The sequence below is a fragment of the Heterocephalus glaber genome, unplaced genomic scaffold (genome assembly GCF_053883595.1).
Source record: "Heterocephalus glaber isolate CG9 unplaced genomic scaffold, H.glaber_assembly_v1.0 deba00001543, whole genome shotgun sequence".
Lineage (NCBI taxonomy): Eukaryota > Metazoa > Chordata > Mammalia > Rodentia > Bathyergidae > Heterocephalus > Heterocephalus glaber.
In genome coordinates this window covers 8,088,006-8,114,057 of record NW_028258336.1, presented here as the reverse complement: position 1 = coordinate 8,114,057, position 26,052 = coordinate 8,088,006, and the positions used below count along the sequence as shown (strand labels likewise).

Here is a 26,052-nt window from a genome sequence, read left to right as displayed (position 1 = left end):
AACAGTAGTATTAATGTCAGATGAATTGTAAACATCTTTTTCTTATATATTAGCTTCATGTTTTGCTCATGAAGTAAAAAAGGTTCTACTCACTGCATCTGGCAGTTTCCTTATTTATCAGTATCATTAAATTAGTTGCTGGCAGGGTTTGGGATAGTTGTCATGCCAAAGAAGGTAAATGGTTGAGATTTTAAAACAGATCAAAAGTTTTGTTTACTGTTTTTGTCCTTGAAATATTCATCAAGAAGATCTAAGTAGAAACTAGTAGAGCATGAGGATTCTGGTTTTATGTGCTTTTTACTCATTGAGGGTGTGTCTCAGTGGATCTTTCTGTGAAGCTGAGATTCCTAGACATTGCAGTAACTATGGTCTCTTAGTTGTAACATCTGGGCCATCTGTGGATATGTCAGGTGAATTGTGCTTTATGTTTTGTTTTTCTCCTTTTTTCCCCTCCCACTCTGTCTCTGTGTGTATGGGGGAGTTAATACGGTTTTTGTGTTTATGTTTCTTAGCTTATATTTGATTTGGTTTGCATTGGGTTTCCCTTGTTCATTGCAGGCGATGTTCGGAGGCTGGAAACAGTATTAGAATCTATCCAGAAAAATATTCACTCCTCATCACACATCTTCAAGCTTGCCCAAGATGCATTTAAAATTGCAACTCTCATGGACAGTTTGCCAGACATCACTCTTTTGAAAGTGTCTCTGGAGCTGGGCCTGCAGGTACATGGCTACTGGTCTTTCTTGGGGCACTAAAGACTGCTGATTAAAGACACTTCTTAGAGTTGTTTTTGTTTGTTTGGGTTTTTAGTGCAGGTAAATGACTCTTCAGAACACAAATCTGTTAGATTTCAGGAGAGCTCTGTATATGTATTTCAGAGTTGTGCTCACTTTCACCCAAACCAACTGCCCTTGGAGGTATAGAGACTATACATTTAGAAGCCCTATTTGTGTTTCTCAGTTTTAAAAATCTGAATTATAACCTTAATATTGTTTCTTCTTTGAAAGAATGGAGAAGAACTATTGCTGGCAAGAGACTTGAGTAAAGCTAGTATGTGTAATATTCAGTTGTGAGGGTTAAGTTTTTAGAGGAAGTATGGATTTTTATTGATGTTTGCATTGGCAGTTCTAGCTCCCTTTTAATAACCCTGAGAAAATTAGGTAAAGGAATGATGATTAGACCAGGGTCCAGTTTCAGATTTCAGTATGACAGAACACCAAGAACATTTTCAGTTAGTCATACAGATAGATACTTGCTTCCTTATAGTTTTTGAACAGATTATGGTATAAACCAGGAAGTGAAAAGTTTGTTTCTACTTTTCTCATGAAATCTCTATTAGCATTTTTTATTTTTCTTATTTAAAAACAATGAAAGGATATGTTATATCCTAATTACCTAAAGTATGGGAAATAGAATGCCATAATTAGATAACTAATTTAGTTTTCCGGTTATAGATTCCTTATAGTTATTATATTAATAAAATTTAAAGAACTAGATCATTGGAAAATACAGTTATCACTGTAACATGCAGTTCTGTGTGAGTAGAGGGTATAGGAGATTATTTTTATTGAGCATAAAACAACAATTTAGAAGTTTCTTTTAAAAATAAATTCATGTTATTTGGCTTATTTTTGTTATCATTTGCCTCATCTTATAGACGTGATGCAGAAAAAAACATTAATGTTACCAGTTCTGGGTAAATGACAGATTAATGAGAGTTTACTCCCTGCATCAGTCTTCCCAGGACCTAAAAAATAATCCTCCAGGGCGTTTTTTAGGCTTTCGGCTATTATGCCCCTAGATGTTTTAAATCATTAAAAAATGAGCAGAATAGGAAGAGGGAAGGTAAGTTCATTTTGAGACTTCTTAGTACAAAGTGAAAAGAAAAATCAGACTGCAGAGTTTACCAAAGATGATTTCTTTCACAGAAAGAAATACCAGAAAGCAGCAGCCAGAGACTGAAGAAATAACTAAAGTTACTGTTTTTAAGATACTGCTTTATCATGGAAAGTTCTTTGTTTAAATGAACTCACAAGAAACATCAGAAATTGAACCATGGAATATTGAAGCTGGGAGAAGAGGGCCTGGACTGTGTCTAATGCTCTATCTAGTTCTCTGGTTTTCACATGAGAAGAGATGGAGTGACTTGCCCAGGATGCCCAGTGAGCTCAAAAGGAGTAGACAATGGGCTGCCTCTTCCCAGGAAGGGCAAAGTCAGGGATACCCATGGGCAAACCCAGGTGCATGTGCATATCTTTGATATAAATAAAGTGTTTTTCATCCTCCTGGTAGTAGACAATCTGCTTAGTGCTTTATACTTTGGAATTCAATGTTTTCTTTTTCCATTGACATGGGGTAATCTTCCGTGTTATTTTTCTGCCTTTATAGGTTATGAGAATGACACTTTCAACCTTAAATTGGCGACGCCGGGAAATGGTGAGGTGGCTGGTGACATGTGCTACTGAAGTGGGTAGGTAAACTCTCCAGGAGTTTCCATGATGTCTCATGGTAGGATTTAACCTGTCATTCACAGGTCTAAAAACATTGCCACTCTTTTATGTTGACTTCTCCAAGACCCTTGCCTCTTCTAGTCCCTGCAGGGCCTCTGTCCTCCCACTCTCGTCTCCTCAGCCTTCATTTACACACTTGTGTTGTTCATCTTCTCAGCTACCATATACGGGGAGCCCCAACTTCTTATTTAAAATGAAATAAATCTGTGACTAAATTCTTTTTATTCAGTTCATATAAAGTTACTTATAAAGTTTTCCTCATTGTCTAAATATCCAGCAAAGAAATGACAACCTCTGGGTGTGGTTTGGTGGACTTTCAGATGTGAGAAATTGTAGCTGGTCAGAAAATGATCCCAATTGTTTATAAACTTTGATTTGTGAGGCCCATCAGCCTACTGTTTCCCCTATGCTACAGTAGATCAGTACCAAGAAAAATGTACATTCTTAGCAAGAAAGCAATCCAAAAAAAACGGTGGCTATGTAAGATAAATATTGATTAAACCATCTTTCTATTTGCATTGGAAGTATATGGAAATATATCTCTTGCTGAGAAGACACTGCCATTCCAGTGTTTAGATACTGACACAGTCGATCCTGTAAAATCATTCTTATTTTTCTTTCATTAATATGTAACAATTTGTTATTTTGGGGAACGGGCACTTGGTCTCAATATAGAAATTATGTTTTTAGGTCACTGAAGTCATATGTTACTGAAGCAATACGAAGATAATACAAGTTAAGAACTGCTATACAATTTCTGTCTCTGCACCAAGATACACACCTAATTTCTCTCTATGACTTAATACCTTCTTGTCACATCATGCACTTTCAGGATTTTCTTGGACATGGTGCACATGGGGTTTGTGTACTTAAAATGGTTAAATACCTTTTTAGCCATTGCCAGCAACTGAGTCATCTGTAGATCCACTTCTATTCTATTCTTTTTCCCTTGATTATGAGTGACATTTTCTTGCTTCTTCGTGTGTCTTAAAATTTTGAATTGTGTATTCTTTAAAATTACACACACAAAAAACACCACATAGAGTCCCTATTTGGGTGAATGTTTTACTTCTGCCTCAAGTTCTCTAGTGGGTAACTCACAGGAGGTTCCAGTGAACTAGCACTCATTAGCAAAAAGCCATTGTCTGAAATGGCAAGCAGCACAGTACAAATACCAGCTACCAAGAGGATTGCTTCTTCATTATAGGAAGTTCATGTTCCTTTCAGGCATTTCACTGAATAACAATCCATAATAACCTTATTCTAAAAGGTTGCTCCCGGGCACCTTACCTTACAAGATTTTCTGGCTAGCTCGTGTCCTGTGGTGGTTAACAATGTAAGCATTGATTATAAAAGTGGCAGTGAGACCTCTACCCAGCCTCCTGTCAGTAACAGGGCTCATTTGTGTTCCCTGCAGGTGTTTATGCCCTAGACAGCATCATGCAGAGCTGGTTCACTCTCTTTACTCCCACTGAAGCCACAAGTATTGTTGCAACTACCGTGATGTCCAACAGCACGATCGTCCGCCTCCATCTGGACTGCCACCAACAGGAGAAGCTGGCCAGCAGCGCCCGGACACTCGCACTGCAGTGCGCCATGAAGGACCCGCAGAACTGTGCCCTCTCTGCGCTAACCCTTTGTGAAAAGGATCACATAGCTTTTGAGACGGCATACCAAATTGTCCTGGATGCTGCTACCACCGGCATGAGCTACACACAGCTCTTCACAATAGCACGGTACATGGAGCACCGCGGGTACCCCATGAGGGCCTACAAGCTGGCCACCCTGGCCATGACCCATCTCAACCTGAGCTACAATCAGGACACACACCCTGCCATTAATGATGTTTTGTGGGCCTGTGCACTTAGCCACTCCCTTGGTAAAAATGAGCTGGCAGCTATAATACCTCTGGTGGTCAAGAGTGTCAAGTGTGCAACGGTACTGTCAGACATTTTGCGCAGATGCACTCTGACCACTCCGGGCATGGTGGGACTTCACGGCAGGAGGAACTCTGGCAAGCTCATGTCACTGGACAAAGCTCCCTTGAGGCAACTCTTGGATGCCACAATCGGGGCGTACATCAACACAACACACTCACGACTCACACACATCAGTCCTCGGCACTATAGTGAGTTTATAGAGTTCCTCAGCAAGGCCCGAGAGACCTTCCTCATGGCGCATGATGGACACATTCAGTTTACACAGTTCATTGACAACCTGAAACAAATCTACAAAGGCAAAAAGAAACTGATGATGTTGGTCCGGGAGAGGTTTGGTTGATAGAAATTGTATGAATGGGGTGAGGGGGTGGGGATGGGAGGGATGGTTTGTTTTTACTTGAGCCTGCCTTTGTACCCTTTTTAACTTAAAGAACAGAGCCACACCGGTATTATATGTGTATAGTTATATTGCGTTTGCAGACTAAATTGTCATGTTGTGAAAGTTTGTGTGTTTTTAAGTTTTTCCCTTTTTCTTTCTTTGCTTTTATTTTTTTAATTCTATTTTTATTGGTTTTGTATGAGAGAGGTTAAAAAGGTTTGGTTTACACTGAGTATATGTTGTCAAGTGGCAAAAGTCCACATAGCTCTCCTGTTTTCTGTATACGTTCACAGCCTCAAAAAAATAATTGAAATGGCTTTAAAAACCAAACAAAACACCTCCATCCTGTGATAAGTACCTCGAATGGATTCAGCTTTACTCCTTTGTAACTCATCTTTACATTTTCAGCATATTTAAACAAACCAACAACATGAAATACTAGTAGTGAAAAGGCTGACCCACGTGGCTTTGCAGTGCTGTTCGTCCAGAAGCATGGCACATGATGCTTGTGCATGTGGAAACTTAGCGACTGTCAACATACATTCTCAGGGATTTATCCAAAAAAATTAAAAAAAGAATGAGAGCATTTATTGTACTGTATATATATTATAGTATATGTCTGAATATTGAAAATATAACATTAACTAATTTATAAAAATATTCTATGTAATGCAAAATACTTGAAGCTGCAGTAGCTTGGTTTTAAACAAAAACAAAAAAAATGAGAGAAAACCTACCAGAAGGACTAAAAGTGCGCCTTGCTTCAGGGTTGGCTCGGGTGGTGAACTTCATGCTGGGCATCTGTGCAGAGCCACCTTTTGGATTGCATGGTTGGACTGAAATCTATTGGGAGAAATTTATATGTATATATATGTATACAATTTATGTATACATATATATATGTATACACGCACACACCACCAACAACCACTATACCACACATGCTTTTAACAGGCACTAGAGTAAAGAAGGACAACAAAATATACAGCCAGAGCAGCAAGCCTTAGCATTAAGAATATTCAGTATGCCGGAATTGGGGTTCGTGCCTCCTCGCCTAGGAAACTTAAAAGAAATACCCTTTTGACACAAAACACAAAATGTTTTCCAAAACAATTGACATATGATACATTTCGCCTTTGCAGTGAGCTAATAATAAGCTAACCTTTGTGCACAAATAACATTATATATATTATATATCTATTCTGCATAGGTATTTTGACTTTGTGCAGGACAGAAAGTTGTGTAGGTATGACTGTTCTACTTTTCAGTTTTCTTTCTTTTTTTTAAGATATATTTTATTTTCTCTAGAATTACTCAAACAAAAGCAGCCTTCTATCTTGCCTTGTCTTAATGCTTTAAAATAACCAAACTGGAGATCTAACTACCAAACTGTTCATTATATTATTAAAATACCAACTTTGGTTACAGTATAGTGTCTTTTCTTTAGCTGATGGTTCTGTAACCTTGTGCTTTTTAAAGCAATGTTTATGTTTTGGTGCAAAAGTTGTCCAGTGTCTCTTGTTCCCTTCATTAGAGAACATGCTAGAGGTATGTTTGTAGGTATTTTTGTTTAGAACTATTTCATGCGCTCCATTTTATTTATTATAATAGGTAAAAAGAAAAAAAAAAGGTTGTATTTCATCACCCATGTAAACATGCTCATGAAGTTGAAAGTAATTAAGATTTGATACACTGATATCAATTTATTTATGTAACTAAATCACTGTTTTATAAACTTGTTAATGATCAACAATTTTTGTTTTGATTAAAATTAGTTTTTTGAAAGTTGATTCTGTGTCCTTTATGGTACATCTCTTACTACACCTGAATTTGGTGATGACAGTGTTTAATAGTGGATCTATTTATTCAGTAAAAATTTCTGTACTGTTTTACAGGCAGTGTTCTAGGCCCTGGAGATAAATGGAGAACAAAACCAGCCCCTGGAACTTATTGTCTTCGTATGGAGAAGACAGACATGAATCAGATAGTCACAAGGATAAAACACAAGACAGAACAAATAATTTTTTTCAGTCTGTACACTTGGTCATTCCTCTAATAACTCTAATTTAGTATGCTTCATACTTGTTATGTTTAATAAATAGTTTGAGGCTTTGTGTGTGTGTGTGTGTGTGTGTGTGGTTTAAGAGGAAATTATGTTATAAATGTACTATCTTAGCCATTTTAAGTGTAAACTCAGTAAAGCGTCTTTGAATTATTGTAAAGCAAATCTCCAGAAATTTCCCCATCTTGCAGAGCTGCCCCCACTGCATACCTAGTAAATGCCACTCTACTTTCTGCCTTTATGAATTTAACTGCTTTAGATACCGCCTATAAGTGAAATGATACAGTCTTTGCCTTTTTATGACTGGCTTATTTCACTTGACAAGTAGCAGTTTCATCCATGTTGTGGCATGAGAGAGAAGTGTGAGGCTGTGTGGTATCCCATTTATGTATTATATATATCTCATTTTACTTATGTGTCCGCCAGTGGACATATGGGCTATTTCTACTTGGCTGTTGTAAATAATACTGTAATCTGTGGATGCAACCTCTCAGAGACCCTGCTTCTAATTCTTGTGGATCTATACCCAAAAATGGGATTGACAAATTTTTTTTAAAGCTACAATTTTTAGAGTACTTCCTGAAAATATTCTAAAAGTTTCTTTTTAACATGTAATCTTATAGTAGATTCCAAATATCAAGAGGTTAAGCCAGTAGGTGGAAGTTAAAATAAGTGAGTCCATGGTGACATTTAAAATCCCATTAATGACAAGTAGAAATAAAAATAAAAAGTATAAAATGATAGGTTGATTCTTTGCAAGTTTATTCTTAGTTTGTGAACGTTAACATTGCCTAAGGACAAATGTATATTTGTATAGGTCACTGAAACAGACATTTCATAATGAAGGAGACTACTAAAAAGGAGAGAGATGGCATCAAAGGAAGAAGAGAAGTAGCCAAGACTGGGAGATCCTCCTTGACAGAAATTAATTGGTGTTCATTGAGCAACTTTGTATGGACATTTAGAAGAGAAATGGAGATCAGGATACTTATCCACCCCATTTTAGTCCTCATTCCTGAACCACCATGCCTTCAAGTTCTTTGCCAAATAGACAAACTGATTTGATATGTGCATATTTTCCTTTCTCTAGTGGGCTGGTGCTAGAAAAAGTCCTGAGGCTGTTAAAAATTTGAATAGCAGAAGCAGAAACAACAAGCTTAGATAATTTAATAACAAAAGAATTAGTTTCTAATTGGGGCCCAGACAGGAGTGCATTTCAATGTGTTTTATTTAGAATTGTATTTGAGAATACGAGCTATAATTTTGGAGGGAAACGAATTTAACTTTCAAAAGTTAATTCAGCTGAACAAAAATTAAGAGAGATCACTGTAGTCACAATATTGTAATAGTACAATATAGTAGCAAGAGAGAACTGAACTTTTTCTAAGTTGCTGAAAAAGTACTTAAACGGCAGCTGATTCAGGAGATAAATGGTCAGAAGACCAGAAAATGTAGGGGAAAATATCATTAAGTGATCCAAAAGATTTCAGTAAAAGATGTGACTGAGAGAAAAATTAAAGATGAACTGTTTTATACCAATATGTGGACTAGTTTAGTTTATGCAAAAGAAAACAGGTATTGGAAGGATTCTAAAAGATTAATTCATCAAACTTTGGTGCCTACTATGAGATACACATGGGGACAAGCAAGACAACAGCAAAATGCTTATTCTCCGCATAGATTCTTCAGGGAGAGAGACAGGACTAGCTGGTGATGGGTGTCACAAGGAAAAGCAAGGCAAAGGTATGTGATTTTAGGCACAGTGATCAGAAAGGACCTCTATGATGTGGAAACATGGACAGGACCCAGGAGATAGTGAGAGCTGGCCATGGTAACGTCTGGCAGACCTGGGAAGCAGAAGAGACAGCAAGTGTTACACCATGGTGGGAGTGTGGGCAGGTACTAGCGTAGTCTAGAACAACCAGCCAAAGGGACTGTTATGGATAGGTTGGGGTGGGGGGGCAGAGTGGTGTACAGAAGAGGCATGCTAAAGAGATGGAGAGACAAGTTGTCATTCCTAAGGGAGCTTCTAGGTCATTGCGAAGAGTACTAGAAGGATAGATAGCAGAGGGAAATCGTGATGTGATGAGATACGGCAGTTGTGTGTTTAGGACAGCAAGAGAGGGGCAGGGAGACAGGAACCCATTCCAGTAATCCAGGGGAAATGATGGTTGGTTCCAGTAGGGTCAGTGGAGATGGTGACAAATAGTTAGACCATGGGAGTGGAGCCATTTCCTGATATTAGAGGTAGCCTGTGAGAAAAGAAGTACCACAAATTACCCCCAGAATTTAAAAGCAGCTTGAATGAAGACATTCTATTAACTGGAATAGAGAAGACACCCAAGTGGAGCGCTCCTGTTGGAGTTAATTCAGGGCTACATATATACATTTGGAAGTCTTTAGTTTTAAAACGTTGTCCATAACCATGAGACAAGAAGAGAGCAAAGATATTTTGTTCCCAAATAGAGAATTCTGAAAATGTTCATTTCCCTGGTTGAATTGTTAATGTGACAAAAACACCTGCCCGTCCTTTCTCATCTTCCTAACTTTTTGTGGTCGTTTGTTCTACGACTCAGTCCTCTGTGGTTATTTTTATGGTCTACAGATTGACTTTATTCTCTTAGTTTCTCCATAGGTGGAAAACAAGCTTCTGAGCTGCACAGCTCAGTTCCTCCACCCCAGAGGAACTTCTGGTGAGTTCCAGTTTGGAAAATCCCAAGGCCCAGACACAGGTGGGGTCAGAGGGCACTGACCTGGTCAGGTAGGAACCCTATGGGTTGAGATGTAAAATTCCAGAGAAGGATTTCCAATTGTGCAGTTATTTTGTGTCTTCCTTGCTAGTGATGATAAAAGCCTTGTGGCTTTGGAAATATGACTGTCTTATTTTGTACTTGGTGCTGTCATTTGGCAAGAATTTTTTACTTTCTACATTTTGGAGAACATAGGTTGCTTAAAAGTCAGAGAAGGAAGCAATCATCCCTATTATTCCCAGTTTTCATTTTCATTTTCTTTTGTTTTATTTTGAAAATTTAAAACATACAGAAGAGGTTGAAAAAGTAAGAAAATGATAGCTGTGGTTTCCTAATTGTTTGCGTGAGTTGGGAGGGTCCCAGTGCCCCACACTCAGAATTGATGGTTTAGTCTGGTATGAAGTCCCCCTCTGTGGAAAAGCTTGAGCTCTGCTCAGGCAAGTGGCTCCCACTCAGCAAGGAAGAAAATAGCCTCTTTCTTCTACTCTTTTTCCTTTAGAGACAAAATAGAGACTCCATCTTAGTGGAGGAGGTAGAAAGAAGAAAAAAATGCTTTTTGAAAGAAATTGCCTTTCTTCACTGTGTCTATTAATATTAAGAAAAAGAACCCCTTCAGCTCCACTGATAGATCCTAAATTGATGGACACAGATCCTCAAACAGGCATCTTCAGAGGGATTTCCTCTTCTGCCATCAGTGTTTTTTTAAATGGGCTGCTGCCTTATAAATATGTTCCTTTTAGTAATCCAAAATGAGGAACATGAAATATCCTTCAGAATGGTTTGAACATGGCTTTCATTTTAAAATAATGCACTATAGCGGGGTGTGGTGGCACATGCCTGTAATCCCAGTTCCTCAGGAGGCTGAGGCAGGAGGATTGCTGCAAGTTCAAGGCCAGCCTGGGCTACACAGTGAGTTCAAGACCTGCCTGAACTACATAGCAAGACCCTGTCTCAAAAAACAAACAAATAAAAATATTGCATTATAAACATCCACAGATACTGAATGATATTAGGAACTTCTGCTGGCACACTTTGGTACCATAAAGTGGTTTTGCTTATCGTCATTGTATTAACGATCACAATAATAATGATGGCTAACCCATTTCCCCCATAGTGTGTACCTGGTGCTGTTTATGTACACTTTATATGGATTAGGTCATTTGTTTCTTGGAAAAGTCCTATGAGGCTTGTACTATTACTATCCCCATTTTGCCAATAAAGAATCTGAGGTAGAGAAAGTTTGTCCAGTCACACAGCTAATGTCAGATTCAAACCCAGGCAATTGGCCCCAAAGTCACACTCATAAGTAATCATGTTCCATTGCTTCTCATGAAATTATTGTTTTATTGAACATGTACTATGCTTTTAGCACTGTAGAGGACCCGAAGACATATAAGACATAGTATTGCCTTAAGACAGATTGGCAATGGACTTTAAAATAAGTGAGTCAAGATGAGTGAAACTCTTAAAACAACTATTCTGAATTTTCACATTTTTGTTCCATGGAGCAATATGACATAATCAATTTTATCTTTACCCAAGCCAAGATAATCCACTTTTATGTGTGTATATATTTCTTTGTTTGAAATCACATAGAAATATAATAGCTCATCTCACAGTCCAGAGATAGGCAGGCCAGAGCACAGCCACATTTTCCATCTCTGGGTCCAAGTTGACTAATCTAAATTCCGCCATCACATCTGCATCCCAGCCAGTGGTTAGCAAAAGATAGTGGAAGGGGAGTACAGGCCCATTAATTGCTTTCACATTAACACAATACATCTTACTTCCCTTAGTGTTTGGATCATCTAGAATAGCAGCATTAGAGCATAGATCATGGCCCACCTACATTAGAATCACTCAAGGGACTGTCAGACATGCCCATTCCTGGCCCGCAACCCAGACTGCTTATTAGGGGAGGAATCTGTACAACAAAGCTCTGTTTTAGGAGCATTTTTATTTTGCTCTTCACATCCAATGTTCCCAAGTGTTGCATATGCAACAAGGTGGACTGGAAAAGCAGGCATGGACCCTCAAACAGGCATGGTCAGAGGAAGTTTGCTTTTCTGCCATCTTTATTTGGTTTTTAAAATGGGCTCTAGGAAAAGCTGGACCCCAGCCCCACACAAAGAACCTACCTTCTCTGCTGGCAGCTCTTTGCAGGAGCGCTGCTCTCCCTGTGATTCCTGCCTGCAACTCATAGAAGCCGAGGTAACCTTTGGGACAGAGAATGCTGCAGCACAGGCTCAACACTGGCAAAAACTGTGAATGGAAACCAAAAGCATTCAGGAAGAGAGCACTCTTGGAGCAAAATTTCAGTCAGGGATGGCTTTCTAGAGGATCAGTATGTTAGCCTATGCTCACGGCACCTAAGGAAATGTGGGCTTGGAGAAAATTGGGCAGTATACTTTGAAATCAAGAGCCTTCTTATGAATCACAGGAAATAAGTACCCCAGAGTGTTACAGGTCCCTGCCAGGCCTGGTGCACACAACTGACACTGCCTTCCATCTTCTTGAAACCATTCTGTTGTGCTTACTGATCAAATGCCTTTTTGTTCTGTCTTTTACATGTCATACATCAAAGCTGCAGGTCCCCTCACTAGCAGTGAAACAAAGTCGCTGAGCTTCCATATTGGGAACCAGGAAATTGAATTTGTGGATGAAATTCCCCAAATCAATTTTGATTGCTGTCACTCTAGGAGTTCTGAGGGACTCAGGACCGATGGTGATATATGAAAAACATTTCTTTAAATTGCTAGGCAGAGAATTCACACTCAAGGTCTCCTTGCCCCTCAGTTCCCCCCGGGATTCCTGAGTATCCTGCTAGTGTTGCAGGTGAAATCGAAGTGGGGGAGGTGTCCTTCTATCTCAATGACCTTCTCAAGTGCCTCTCTGAGCACTTTGTCTGACAGCCCCAAAGTCCCACATCCGCTTTATAAAAGCAATGACTTTGAGGCAGTGGTTTGTTCCCTCTGAGGCCTTTCTGGATCATGGGACTTGGTCTTGCTGTGCACACAACCTTCCTCCATAGAAAGTGGCTTCCTGTATTTGTTAGATACTTCCAGCCCAGGTAGCAAATGCCTTTCTGCCCACTTCCTTCATGATTTGGAAGTCCCTGTCTAGCCTGCTCAAGTACAGTAAAGAGGAACTAGATAGGTTCAGATGCTGCTTGTCTTTTTGATTAAGAAGACATTTAAATGTTTTCTCATCTGACTGTTTACCCAATTGGTTCTAGTTCTGATAAGTCCAAGGTTAGAAAGCCTCCTTGTATGAGACTGACTGTAACCTCTCAACTCCAAGTCACTAAAACAAAATTGTGGCTGGGTTTATCTTGATTCTCCAATTAAAGCTGTGCTGGTTGTTATGGTTATAAAGTGCATACTCAGAATGAGGAGATCCTCAGATGTGGTGAAATGCTCTACATCACTTTGATCAGGATGGGAATCTCAGAATGTTTTTATAAACCATGCAAGGTGGGCTCTGCTCTACAGAGAAGATGGCTTTAGCAAAGTGGAAGGAGCTTTCACGAAAGCCTCTCTCCCCCATTCACCTGTCCAATGGGGTCTGAATGCCCCATTGGTGCTATGAGACAGGAAGGCACAGATAGAGCCCTGTACTTTCCTATCACAAGGGTGAAAGCCACCATCCACCAGAAATAAGGAGGGAAAGCAAGCAACTGAAACTCTACTGAGAGCACAGTAGCCCCTCCCTGTCTGAAATGGTGGCCATAGGTACGTGGGGTTGGGGATCTTCTCCTGGTCCTGTTTGATAACCCTCAGCAACTGGCAGAACTTGAGGCTGGATAAGGAGCACACAGAAATTATCTCTCAAGATGGCAGTTTGTTAAAGATAGTAAAGAGGAGAGACTCCTAATAGCACACAGTCTTGTAACTGCTGACTTCTGTGAAGGACAAAATGCCTCATACACACAGCACTATGATTATGCAGAAATTTTCTGCTGGTCTGAAGCCCAGGCTGAACTGGCCCATAGGACTCTCCTGCAAAAGTCTGGTCCAGAGACCTAGTCATTGGAAGAGAATAATTAAAAAGCAAAAAGTAATAAAAGAAAAAGAAATGATTTTTTTTAAAAACAGGCACCAGAAAAATATGATCATCAAGTAGATGAAAACCATGACCATATTTGAAAAACTAAATGAATTTTTAAAATTACACATCAAAGAGCTCAAGGCAGAGAAAAAGAAACTGAAGGTAGAAGTAACTATTATTATTATTATTACTTCCTTTTGTTAATTCATAAACCTTAAAATGTGCCACTGTGGTTCAGAGTGACTTTATATATTAACTCGTCCACCCTTACAATACTTTTAATAAGATGAGTGCTCTCAATTTACTCATATTAAAGGTGAAGATCCCAGAGTGAAAGAACTTGACCAGAGCTACATTCTGCAACCCTGACTTCGAAGCCCTCACCTTTAACCACTGTACTCCACTTCCAGGAGATAGGAGAGCAGAGAGGAGACACAGAGAAATGAAGAGCATGTTGAAATAAGCACACAAGGGAAAAACATGATGAGAACATAAGAAAGGCAGAAAGAAAAGGATTGAAAAGCAAGTGAAAAGCACTGGAAATGACAAGTTTGAGAATAATGTGACAATAGTAAAGATGTCAGTCTAGGAAGATCTATAAATAATATCCCTATAGAAAAGAATCCACAGATAGAATAAATGCTCAAAAAGATGATTCAAGAATATTTATAGAAATAAAAGAAGCCTTGAAATTATACTATGAAAGGGCATACCATGTCCTAAGGAAAACTGGCCCACAAAGCATCAAATCAGAGTAAATGAAGTAACAACACTTTGAGGATCTATCAGGGACAAACATCAGTCATATTAAACTTCCCTGCCATGGTAACCAACATGTCTCAGGAAAAGAAAACGTGGAAAAAAAAAAAACAAAACCTAAGACTTTTATACCCAGCAAACATGTCAACCAAGTTTAAAAGCATTTTCAAATATGTGCAACTGACAGCTTCATCGACCAGATTTTGAAACTCCAAGAGGGCCAATTTTGGTGATCAAGAGATCAGTTGAGAACCTGGGAAAAGAAATGGTGGTGAGCACAGAATCCATTCAGCTGTGGACTCAGAATTAGATCATTTGTGGAAATTGTGGTTAAAAAACAGAGTGTAAGCATGATCTGCCACTATCACGTAGAAATAATACAATTCACCAAAATGTGAAGTTCTGGGAGAAAAAAGGCAAACACACTGAAGCAAAAATGCTTTAGAGCTGGATGTCAAACAAACTTTTATATGTTTTGTTTGTTTGTTTGTTTGTTTCTAGTACGGGGGATCGAACTCAGGACCTTGCACTTATAGGGCAGGCGTGGCATCACTGAGCAAAATTCCTGGCCCCAAACAAACTTTTAAAAGCAGGTAAATGACAATAGCACAAATAGATTTAATTGTAAGTAATTAGACAATTATTGAGCAGAGAAAAAGCAAGCCAAAAAAATATACAATATACTACCATTTATAAAGTGGGGAGTAATATATATATGAATTATATATGTTATATATAAAATTGATAGATTATCTCTCAATGAATGTACAAGAAATTTTTCAGGGAGGAGATCTACTTTGCTAGGATACAAAGGTAAGAAAGACAATTTTTCACATTTGTCTTTATAATTTTATACTATATGTTTCTATGAACTAATCAATAGATTATTTTTAATCCAAGCTTTGATACATCTTCATGAGCCTCAAGTTTATGCCATTTTTTCTTCAACCCTTTTTCTGAATTGCCTTGTTTTCTGTCTTCTCTGGCTTTTCTAGCTTGGTTCTGAGCTCCCTTTACCTGACTCCAGGTTATAGACCGAGGCCACTTGAAAATACAAGACCTAATGCTTTTCGTCATGGAAACTCTAAGGCCCAGCTGAGAATCTTCTTTTGCTAATAGGTATTCTCATTGCTACCCTATTCTCCCAGAACCTCTTACCAGGGATGATTACCCTTGATAGGGAAACTGCTCCTCCCTGCCTGCTGAATGAATATACTGGGCTTGAGAGGAGCTTGTCACCAAGAAGGCTGGGGAGAAAGCTGAGAACCACAAAGAGAATTAGTAAAAGTAGCTGTCTTTTTTCTGGACAGAAAATCACAACCCACTAAGGCAGGAACGGTACACACAAAGGACTTGGGATATAGGCAGTGGCCTCTTTCTCTCTTATTGAATCCAAGAGCTCAAAAGAAGCTTCAGACTGAGACAGGGAAGTTGGGTGGCCAATTGTTCCGAACCACTGCATTTCTATGAGCCTTGCAGAATTCAGAACTTTGTCAATGCTCTGGGTGGGGCAGCTGCCACTCCCTGAGGTTAAATACTGCCTGCAGGACAACTCTGGTTGTTCAGTCCTCTCTCATATTTATAAATGTACCCTCCTGTCTGACCTCATGTCAGTTTGACTGGCTGTTCTATGGAGCACAGGGCTTTTCCCAGGAGGCCCCAGAAGTGATATCAGCCCTGCTGAAAACTTCTAGCCAATATAGAAACTGCCTCAGTCCCGAGGTCTGAAGCCAAATTGTTGAGGGCATGAGATTGTCAGACTGAGCCACCTACTTGGCCAATGCCTCTCCCACTCCAGGGCCTTCTAGTCTGCTCTTCATCCCATCCTGGCTCTGACCCCCAGCATCTTCTGGGGCCCACGGCTGTGCCAATCACCATCTGAAGAGCTTCACTTCTTACCATGCACTGAGGCCTACAATGCACTGGGAATTTTAGAAGTCATATCTATAAGAGCTTTGAGGTTGGTGTTTGAGGTTTAAAGAAATTTCGAATGTGGACCTGCTTCTACCTGATTCTGAGTCTATAATTTGTTCAACTGGGTCACCATCTTATTCTGCCTCTATGGTAGTCTTTGAGGTGTTTATTATTAACCATATTTCTAGCTCCAACATCACCAAGAATGGTCCTATTCTTGAATTTTAAGTGGGCTGACTGAATTGAAAATCAGGAGCCAAGTTTTTAACCATATACCTATATGGTTTTCTTTTTCTGTTTTGTTTTTTGGCAGGTTTTTTTTTTTGCAGTTTTTATGGTTTTATTTAAGAATAAATAAATGAGCTGAGATGTCTACTCATTTTCTTTGCACCTAGCCTGGTGTTGGGATTGGTGACTGGGATGTCCAGCTGGGCTGCTCTTTCCGTGATGGTCTTGCGGTACTTGGAGGAGATATGAGCAATCTCTGAGCGGTAAGATATGTTACACTACAGCAATACCTCTAGCTCCTTGAAGCTGTGCACCAGGAGATTCTGAAAGACACTGAACAGCATGTGCTTTGTCTTTTTGTTGCTTCTGTAACCTATGTTGGGCATCAAGATCTGGCCCTTTAACCTTCTCCGTACCCTGTTGTCTATACCTCTGGGTTTCCACCAATTGTGCTTAATTTTGACATATGGGTCTGACTCATACTGGATAAACTTCTTAATCCTCTTTTAGATGATCTTGGGCTTTATGAGGGTTCTGAGGGCTGTCATGATGCTCAGTAGAAGATGGCTCCCTCCTCTGTAGGCAGTGTCAAGGAGGAGAGCTCTTTCTCTGTCCTTTCAACAAAAGATAAATGCTGAAGATATTGTAGAAGAAAGAAGGATCATAGCGTTTGTTTACTAAACACAAATGTGTATTGCTTCCTTTTTTGCCCTCTAAAGTCTGGGAGACCATCCTAAGTAGGTCTGGGGCCATCTTAAGTAGCCCCACCCACTTTTCCCTGTCCTTATGGCTTTTTAAAAACCTTTTCACAATGTAATAGGTCTCTATGGTTCAAATAGCTACCTGGGATGTGGAAAAACCATTAAAAGACTGAGATTACTCAGGTGTCTGTGTTGCTTGCTTTGAAAATGTCCTACATTCAAGTCTTGTTTCTGATGTCCTCCATTTTCCCTGCAGCTACAGCCTCCACAATCTCCTCAGGTAGAACCAGGCATAGCCAGGACACAGAGGTGTTTAATATCTCAAGTTCTACCAGCCTAAGGCTCTGTATCACCTCTTCGCTCTTGAACTGCACATTTGTTTCTGAGCCTTAGTCCTCACAGTGGGGCCCAGGAGTGATGATGGGCTTTGACTTTATTATTAGTCCCAGATTCTTGTGGTCTCATGACTCATGTCCTTGTCACTTTTCAGAGCTGGACCATTTTTTTTCTTTTGAGTTGCTCTTCTAGGAAATGGGAATATTGGTATAATTAACAAATACTTAAGCACAAGTATATAAGAGTTTGCAACAAATATTGTCTTATTTCATCTCCATAAAAGACCTAGAAATTGACATTCAAGGACTAAGTAAATCAGGGTCTTGCAATCCCAGATCTGCCTGGTACCAGAGTTCTGTGTTCTCTTCCATAACACAGAGAACCTTGGTTTCGTTCTTGGAAAAGCCTTCCTGAACATTAAGTTCAAGGCTTCTTTCAATGATAGTTTTTAAAAACAGGTTTATTGAGAAATATTTGCATAGAATAAAATTTATCCATTTGTAGTATACAACTCAGTGGTTTAAAATACATTTTGCAGAGTTGTATCTTAGAACATTTTCATCACTTCAAAAAGAAACCAATCCCATGACTATTACCAATTACCCTCCATTTATCCCCACCCCCTGCCATAGGTAAACATTAATCTACTTTCTGTCTCTATAGATTTGCCCATGTCATATAAATGGTATTTTGCGTCTGTCTTCTTTCATATAACATTATGTTTTCAAAGTTTATTCATGTTGTAGCATGTATCCATATTTTATTTCTTCTCTTTACTGAGTAATATTGTGTGGATATACTACATTTTGGTTATCTGTTCATCAGTTGATTGGATTGTCCACTTCGGGCTATTATGAGTAAATACTGCAATGAACACTCACAAGTTTGTGTGGACATTTGTTCAGGATTCTATTGGGTATATACTTAGAAGTGGCATTGTGGGTTATGTGTTACCTCTGTTTTAACATTTTGAGAAACCATCAGAATGTTTTCCAAAGTGGCTGTACCATTTTATATTCCCATGAGTAATGTATGAATGTTCTGGCCATTTTAAAAACCCATTTTGATAATGTTTTCTCATTTATAAAATGGAGCTAGTAATATCTACCCTACTTGATTTTTGTGAGGATTGGAAAATATAATGTGGGAATGGGATCTATCCCTCAGTCTCTCCAATAGCGGTGTTCGTGAAATGGCAACACTTGTTTCACAAAGGGCACAGTAGTAGGGGAATATCCAGGAGATTATTATGTCCTCATAGAATTTTTTGTTTGTTTTTGTCTTTCATTCTTTCTTTGGCCCAGCACAATCTGATGAGAGATTCTGCCATATCAAGGAATAAAAATACACCTCAGTTAACCCTGAAAAAAACTGTTTATTTTGGGGGCTACTCAGACCACAACTGGAAGGTGATCAGGGCTTTTAAAAGCTCCTAGTCCTGTTTTCTCTCTCTAATATAGTGTCTGGGCTTCTCCAATCTCTCCATTTCATTGAGAATCCTTGCATGGGTCCTAGTTTGTTGGCCTGAGTGGACTTGGGTTGAGCTTCCTCTCAGTCTTGTCCATTGGGAACAGCTTATGAGCTAATTGTAGAGCTGTTGAATTGTTCAGGGATGCCACTCTTCACCACACTCATTTCTGCCACTCTTGGGCTTAGAGAACCACACATTTTTTTGCTGCTATTCCACCACATCAAAGACTGGCTAATTTGTAAAGAGCAAAAATATATTCCCCACAGTTCTAGAGGCTGAGAAGTCCAAGACTGAGCCAGCAGCAGGTATATTGTGTGATGAGGGCTGGGGCTGCCTTACTTCCAAGATGGTGCTTCTTGCACTGTACTCTCTGGAGGGGAAAATAGAGGGGAAGAAAGTTGTAGCCTCCCATGGCAAAAGGCAAAAGGGCAAAAAGGCGAAAGGGCTCCCTCTCTGGAGCGTTTTTCTAAGGATACCTGACTGCTTTTATGATGGAGGAGCCTTCATAGCCTAATCACTTCTTAAAGGACTCACCTCTTAATATTATTACATTGGTAATTCCTGGGTTTCAGAGGGGACACATTCAAACCAAAGTATTACCCAACAAGTTTGTCTTGCCATGCAGCAACCAGGGCCTCTGTTGCATCCTGCTTTCAGCTCTGAATTTTACTTATCTGCCTGGGAAGCCCAATGGGAGGGAGTTCTAGTAGTTGAAATATCTATGCAAGAGATAGTCCAAAGATTTTACACCAAAGACATTACAATCCACAACGGTACAGAATTTAACTATTGTAGGAACTGGACAAGATGCACATTTCCTGTGCAATAGCAAAATTCATACAGATAACCTGGCACCCTTCTGGGTGATTTTTTTTTCCATGTTGAGCAGCCTTTAATCTAAACTCTCATTTTTTTTTTCTATGAAGTTTATTGGTACATTTTAGGTATACAATACAGTCACATTCATCATTGGGATCTTATACCTTTACATGATGTATCTTGGTTCTTATTTTTTCCCCATTTCCCTGCCCTCCCTTCACCCCCTCCACCCTTCCCTATTTACAAAGACTTTGTTTCCATTTTTTTCCTTTTCTCATATTGTTTTATTTTCCCTTCTTTCCTTTCCCCTACCCCTCCCACTTCCCCTACTTCTTTAGACCTTTCCTTCCTATTTCATAATATCAATTATACATTTTGATCCTGATTTACACTTTTAGTTTTTCACACCAGAGAAATTATTTGGTATCTATACATGTGTGTCCTATTCATTTCACTAAAGAGTATCTCTTCAATGTGCATCCACTTAACTATAAATGTTTCTAGTTTCTCATTCTTTATGGCTGAGTAGTACTCCATTTTATAAAAAAAACACAACAAAAAAACCCATATCTTCTTTATCCCTTCTCCAGCTGATGGGCAACTGGGCTGCTTCCAAGTTTTAGCTATTACAAACTGTGCTGCTATAAACAAGGCTGAGCATATGTCACTGTGGTATGATTCTTTTAATTCTTTTGGGAAGATACCCAGCAGGGGGATAGCTGGGTCAAATGGGACTTCTAATAATAGTTGTTTGAGGTATCTCCATATTGATTTCCAAAGTGGTTGTACCAGTCTGTACTCCCACCAGTGAAGAAGGGTTCCTTTCTCACCACAACCCTGCTAGAATTTGTTGTTGGTTGATTTCTTGATAGCAGCCATTCTTTCTGGGGTGAGGGGGAATCTCAGTGTTGTTTTCATCTGCATCTCTCAAATGACTGTGATGTTGAACGTTTTTTCATATGTTTATTTGCTGCTTTGACTTCTTTGAGAAATGTCTGTTCATTTCAGATGCCCATTTTTGAATTGGGTCTTTATATTTGGGGGGGTCTGATTTTTAAAATTTCTTTATATGTTCTAAATAGTAGACCTTTGCCTGAGGAACATCTGGTAAAAATTTTTTCCCACATTGTAGGTTGTCTCTTAGCTCTATTGGTGGTTTCTATTGCAGTGCAGAAGCTTTTTAATAAGATGAGATTCCAGTTGTTGATTCTTTGTGCTGTTACCATGCTACTGAGGATTTGTTCATAAAGTCTTTTCCTATGCCAATGTCTTCGAGATACACTCTCATTTTTATTCTCTATATATGTTCTCTTCTCCTGCAACTCCTCCCTTTTCCCTCAAATTCTTGCTCTTAGTTGGCTCCTTAGTTCTTTCTTGGCTCTGGCACATGTGGAATAATGGTTTAGAAGAAGCTGTTGGAGTATTTCTTTAGACAATGCTGTGGTAACCATTGCCATGTCTGGCTCAGAAGCTACAACTGATCAGACATTTGCATCGAGGCTTTTCAAGAGGTGAGAATCGGAACCATCTTGGGGCTCAGGAGACAGGGATCAGGAACAGTATTACTACTAGTCACTCAGGCCAGGGATGGTGGCCCACACCTGAAATTCTAGCACTTGGGAGGCTGAATCTGGAGTATTGCAAGTTTGAGACCAGCCTGAACTAAAGAGCTAGACCCTGTTTTACAAAACCACCACCACCAACAAAAAAGTAAGTTCTTAGAGGCTCTGAAGACTAAACTAATTAGACCAATGTGCAATGAAAGACACTCAGGTCTCCCAGGCCCACAGAAACTTCATAGTGGTACCATCAGCACTGTTAATGTATTGGATGAAGGCACCAGAGGTCTAAACTGCAACAGAACCCAGGAAGATGGTACTGTAATAAAGAAAGGGCACCATAAAAAAAGAAAGGTTCCCCTCAGCAGAGGAGAGAAAGCCCTGGAACTTGGGACATTAGAATCCTGGACAGACACAGGGAAGGGATCACCTCTTCCTCTCCTCCCCCGACTCCTTGATATTAACTCAGTAGTAGCCTGGCTTATCTATGGGCCATATGTGACTATAGCTGGCTTAAGTCCCCCTCACTGAGAGGTCACGGAGGATAAAAGTCCAGCCCTCACACTCTGGGTCCTCACACTATGGGCCCTCACACTATGGGTCCTCACACTATGGGTCCTCACACTATGGGTCCTCACACTATGGTGACCTGCCTGCCTGCAGCCTGCCCTGACCACACCCTATGTTTGTCTTTCTGACCTGCACACATGACCTTTGGAGGACAGCAGATGGGACAATGAGCTGTTAGGCAAGCTGACACAATGCAGCCAAGGAAATTAGCCCTGTGGGTTTATTTTTAAGCTAGGAGCATTTACTGAATGCATTATGTGCCTGCACTGCTCTTGCCATTCTATACTGCCTTGTATTTAATCATCCCAACAATGTCCAAATAAAGTGAGCTTCATATTATTGCCCTCACTTTACAGAAGAAGGGATTGAGACTCAGAGGCCACCTCTCCATGGTCACACTACTGACCACAATAAGAGATTTGCTTTTGGTAGAGGACACCAATGAAGGTCTGGACATGTCAGTGGGTAGCCCTGGCCCTTCCTCTCTGCTCCCATGACTGCCTCAGGTCATCCAAGTCCTTTGCTGTGGTCATGCAGCCACGGCCTGTGGAGCCAAAGGACCTTCTACCCAATCGACTCCCTGAACACTAAAATGGCCAGTTCCTGGTTGTGGGGATTAAGTGACCTTAGGCTTCATTCTCCCAGCACCCAGAAGGGACAGGCATCAGTGAGAAGAGGTAGGCAGCAGCCCCTTTTCTGCTTCAAGGTGAGGAATTCATTTGCAAAGTTATCAGCTTCCTGGGAAGGCACAAAGCCCGCAAAGCTACTGCTGTCTCCACACTGAGAGGAAGGAAGGCAAACTTCCTGGCCAGGGTGCGATTCTAGGGTTGGGGCCTCCTGTGGGATGTGCTGGTTTCAAGGGTAGGAATTTCTTCCTGGAGAGTCCAGTCCTTTCTTCTCATCTTCATTCCCAAAGACCCAGTGACATTATTCTGTGCAAGCTTCCTAGTACTCGGAGAGGATACAGCATGTCCCAGGATGATGGCCGGTTCTTGCTGTCCCCTCCTGCCACAATAGCCAGCCTGGCTATGTCCAGTCCAGATGTAAGCTCTGGCCTCCTCTGATCTTTGAAGAAAGGTAATCTGTTTATTGACTGAGATGGATTCAACACGGTGCATGTGCCATCCCATCAAACCTACCAGTGGCTCTTTCTCCCTTCCTTATGCCTAGAAGGACATGTGGATTTTCCACTCAAGCTCAGTTTCATCATCCAAAATATTAAAAATCCGTCCATCTAAACCAAAGCACTACTCACTCATATATTTCACATCTCTGCCCCTGCCTGACTGTCACAGACACATGTGCGAGTGTGCGCGCGCGCACACACACACACACACACACAGAATTGTGGCCTGACCTTTAAATCCTGTCATAGGGAAGTCCCACCTCCTCTCTTTCCCTATAGTGTTCTCTTGGCCATGCAGGGTACACACTACAAGAAGGGGTATGACAGAAAAAGTACACAGATCAAGAGATGAGCTTGTGACCTGAGCTTAGACCCTTAAGAAGGCCCAAATGTAGGTTGTGGGTTCTTTGGAGACTCCTCCCTTCTTGGTGGTCTCCTACTTGTAGTGACTTGCCATGAGCAATGCTTCTCTACTTCGGGGCTCCAGAAGCATATCCCTATGTTGGGGTCCCTTCCTCCCTATCTGCTTCTCAGGCTGGCTCCTTTCCAGGGTCCTTCTTGAATCAGGTGACACTTGACCTGTCCAAAGCTCTGCCTCCTGCTCAGGTATCTTGCATCTTTCAGTCAAGGATCAGCCTCTGTACTGTCCCTAATTCCAGGGGTCACAAACAAGCTCCCTGTGGAGTATTTCCTTTGAGTACCACCTTATGTTGATCCCTCACTCCCTAGTAGACAGCCTCTCTCACAGGCTGACCCTTTCTGAGGAAGACCTTCCTACCAGCTTCTCAACCAGCTAAACTCTGCCCCATGGTCCCCAGCTTCCTCAGCTTCCTCATCTTGGCCTCTAGGCTCCAGACAAGAGAAGGTTGTTTGCTGGAGGACCCAACATCTCACTCTCCAGAGGGCTTTAAGCAACCATTGTTTTCAGTTCTGGGGCCTCAGACAACATTCAGAAACAGGAAGAGTCTTGTTTAACAACTGGGTGGGGTTAGACAGAGGAACTAGGGAGACTTGATCCCTCCAGGCATCAGCAAATCCACTGTGGCTGCCTTGGTGCCCCAACCCTGGGAAGTGGGCTGGCAGGCCATGCCTTCTCACCCATGAATTCCTGGGCCCCATCCCAAGCTTGTCTCTGCTTCCTGGATGACTTCATCTCCCCCCATTCTCCTGCTATGATCTCATTGCTGAGGATGAGACACGGTGGAGCTGAAATGCTTCCAAATCCATTTAGCCCAAGTTTCCCTGGCTGAAGAAGGTCCACGGTGCTGCAGTTTGGGGAATGCAGTGGAGGACTGGAATGTGAGGTTCTGTCTTTGCTCTGTCATGCTCAGGGCTGGAGTCTCAGAATCAGCTTTGTCTGAAGTTGGGCATTAACAAGTTGGGCAAACTGGGGAATGTCATCTACCCAGCTGGCCTTGGGAGCTTCATCTGTAAACTGGAGCCAGGGCTTCTCCAGGTTGAAATGAAATGAGGTGGGGTGGGAAAAGGCAGCTCCAACTGTGGATCTCTTCAGTGTGTCATGGGGACTTGGGGATCCTGGGAACTGCCATGCACTGAAAATTCATTTGTCACAGGTCTGATGCTTCCACACTGATCTCTCAGTTGTCCCTCCCTGTATTGAAATTATGGCCACTGTGACCAACACAGTACTGGAGCCAGAATCTAGGCCAAGGCACTGACATCTCCTTGCTCACCCATGACAGCAAAAGTGTGAAGTCCTGTGGTTCAGCCTCCAAAATGTACCTTGAAATGGCTTGCCTTCTCTTGTACTTTGTCGGGTAAAGTCTCACCTGATTTCTTGGAGAGATCTTCATCGCTATCCTCTTCCCCCTCGGTCATCTTATTCCTGTCTGTTGGAAGCTCCCTTACTCCTCAGTATACCTGCAGTGAGTGTTTACGTATTTGTGGGATTATTTAGACAGCATTTCTCTTCTGCAGTCTGACTATAAAATCCCCAAGGTCTGGAGGGGGTCTGTTTTACTCATCGTTACATTCCAGTGATGCACACAGAGTCTAGTACATAACAGATGCTCATTAAATACTTAATAGATTATAAGGGAAAGAATGAAGAATGAAGGAATGAACAATCCCAATGGTCTTCTAAACAATCTCCCTGACTCCACATTCAACTCACTCTCAACATTCTTTAAGTTTCTTACCAAATCTAGGCTCTGTAGGAATCCTGTAGGGAAACAGGATAATACTAACTGCATAGCTGGACCTTCAGAATTGAGTTCCGGTTTCCCTGTTCACAATCCCATCTTCCCAGGTTAGGCCTTCTCACCCTCAGCAGTTGTGACATGTTTGACAAGACAGTCTTTGTTTGTGTGGACTTCCTATGACTTGTAGGATGTTTTGCAATGCCCCTAGCCTGCATCTACTAGATATCATTAATACCCACCTGTGATTGTGACAAAATGTCTCTAGAGTTTGCCAAATGTCCCTGGGAAACACTATCCTCGGTAAACAACCACTGCTCCAGCCACATCCAGAGCTTTCCCCCAACATGCTCACTCCAGGGTGGTCTAGGTCTGTAAACATCATCCCCCAAATGGAAATGCTGTCTGCCCTAGGATGAGAGACTTTCTGTTCATTTTTCCAGATCTGACACAGTGTCTCCTATTTCCCGAGGAAAAGTCCCTGATTTCCCAGGGCAGGGACCAAGGATAATAATAGGGATGGTGTCTCACCTGTGACGTCTCTTGCAGACGAGGCAACTCTATGCACACTCAAAGGTTTGGGAGGAAGACACAGAGGTCACATTTGTCCAATGATTGTCAAATGTTCAGAAGGCACATAGCTGGTGATCATGGAAAGAAACAGACCGATTTTCTTCAAAGAGCGCAAGGATAATCTATAACTGAGGAATTTATTTTCTGAA

The 26,052-nt window shown here is 40.8% G+C and overlaps 1 protein-coding gene and 1 pseudogene across 1 annotated transcript in view; one reads left to right on the top strand and one right to left on the bottom strand.

The window, feature by feature from the left end:
* Nucleotides 1-6,614, top strand: part of Zswim6 (zinc finger SWIM-type containing 6) — a 192,143-nt gene extending 185,529 nt beyond the window's left edge. The window contains exons 12-14 of the mRNA XM_087189574.1: nt 559-722; nt 2,389-2,470; nt 3,928-6,614. Coding sequence (XP_087045700.1) covers nt 559-722; nt 2,389-2,470; nt 3,928-4,790 — 1,109 coding nt within the window. The 3' untranslated portion in view covers nt 4,791-6,614. The remainder of the gene's footprint in view (nt 1-558; nt 723-2,388; nt 2,471-3,927) is intronic.
* Nucleotides 6,615-16,705: 10,091 nt separating this feature from the next.
* Nucleotides 16,706-17,137, bottom strand: LOC101704064 (putative large ribosomal subunit protein eL32' pseudogene; annotated as a pseudogene).
* Between the last annotated feature and the right edge of the window lie 8,915 nt (nt 17,138-26,052).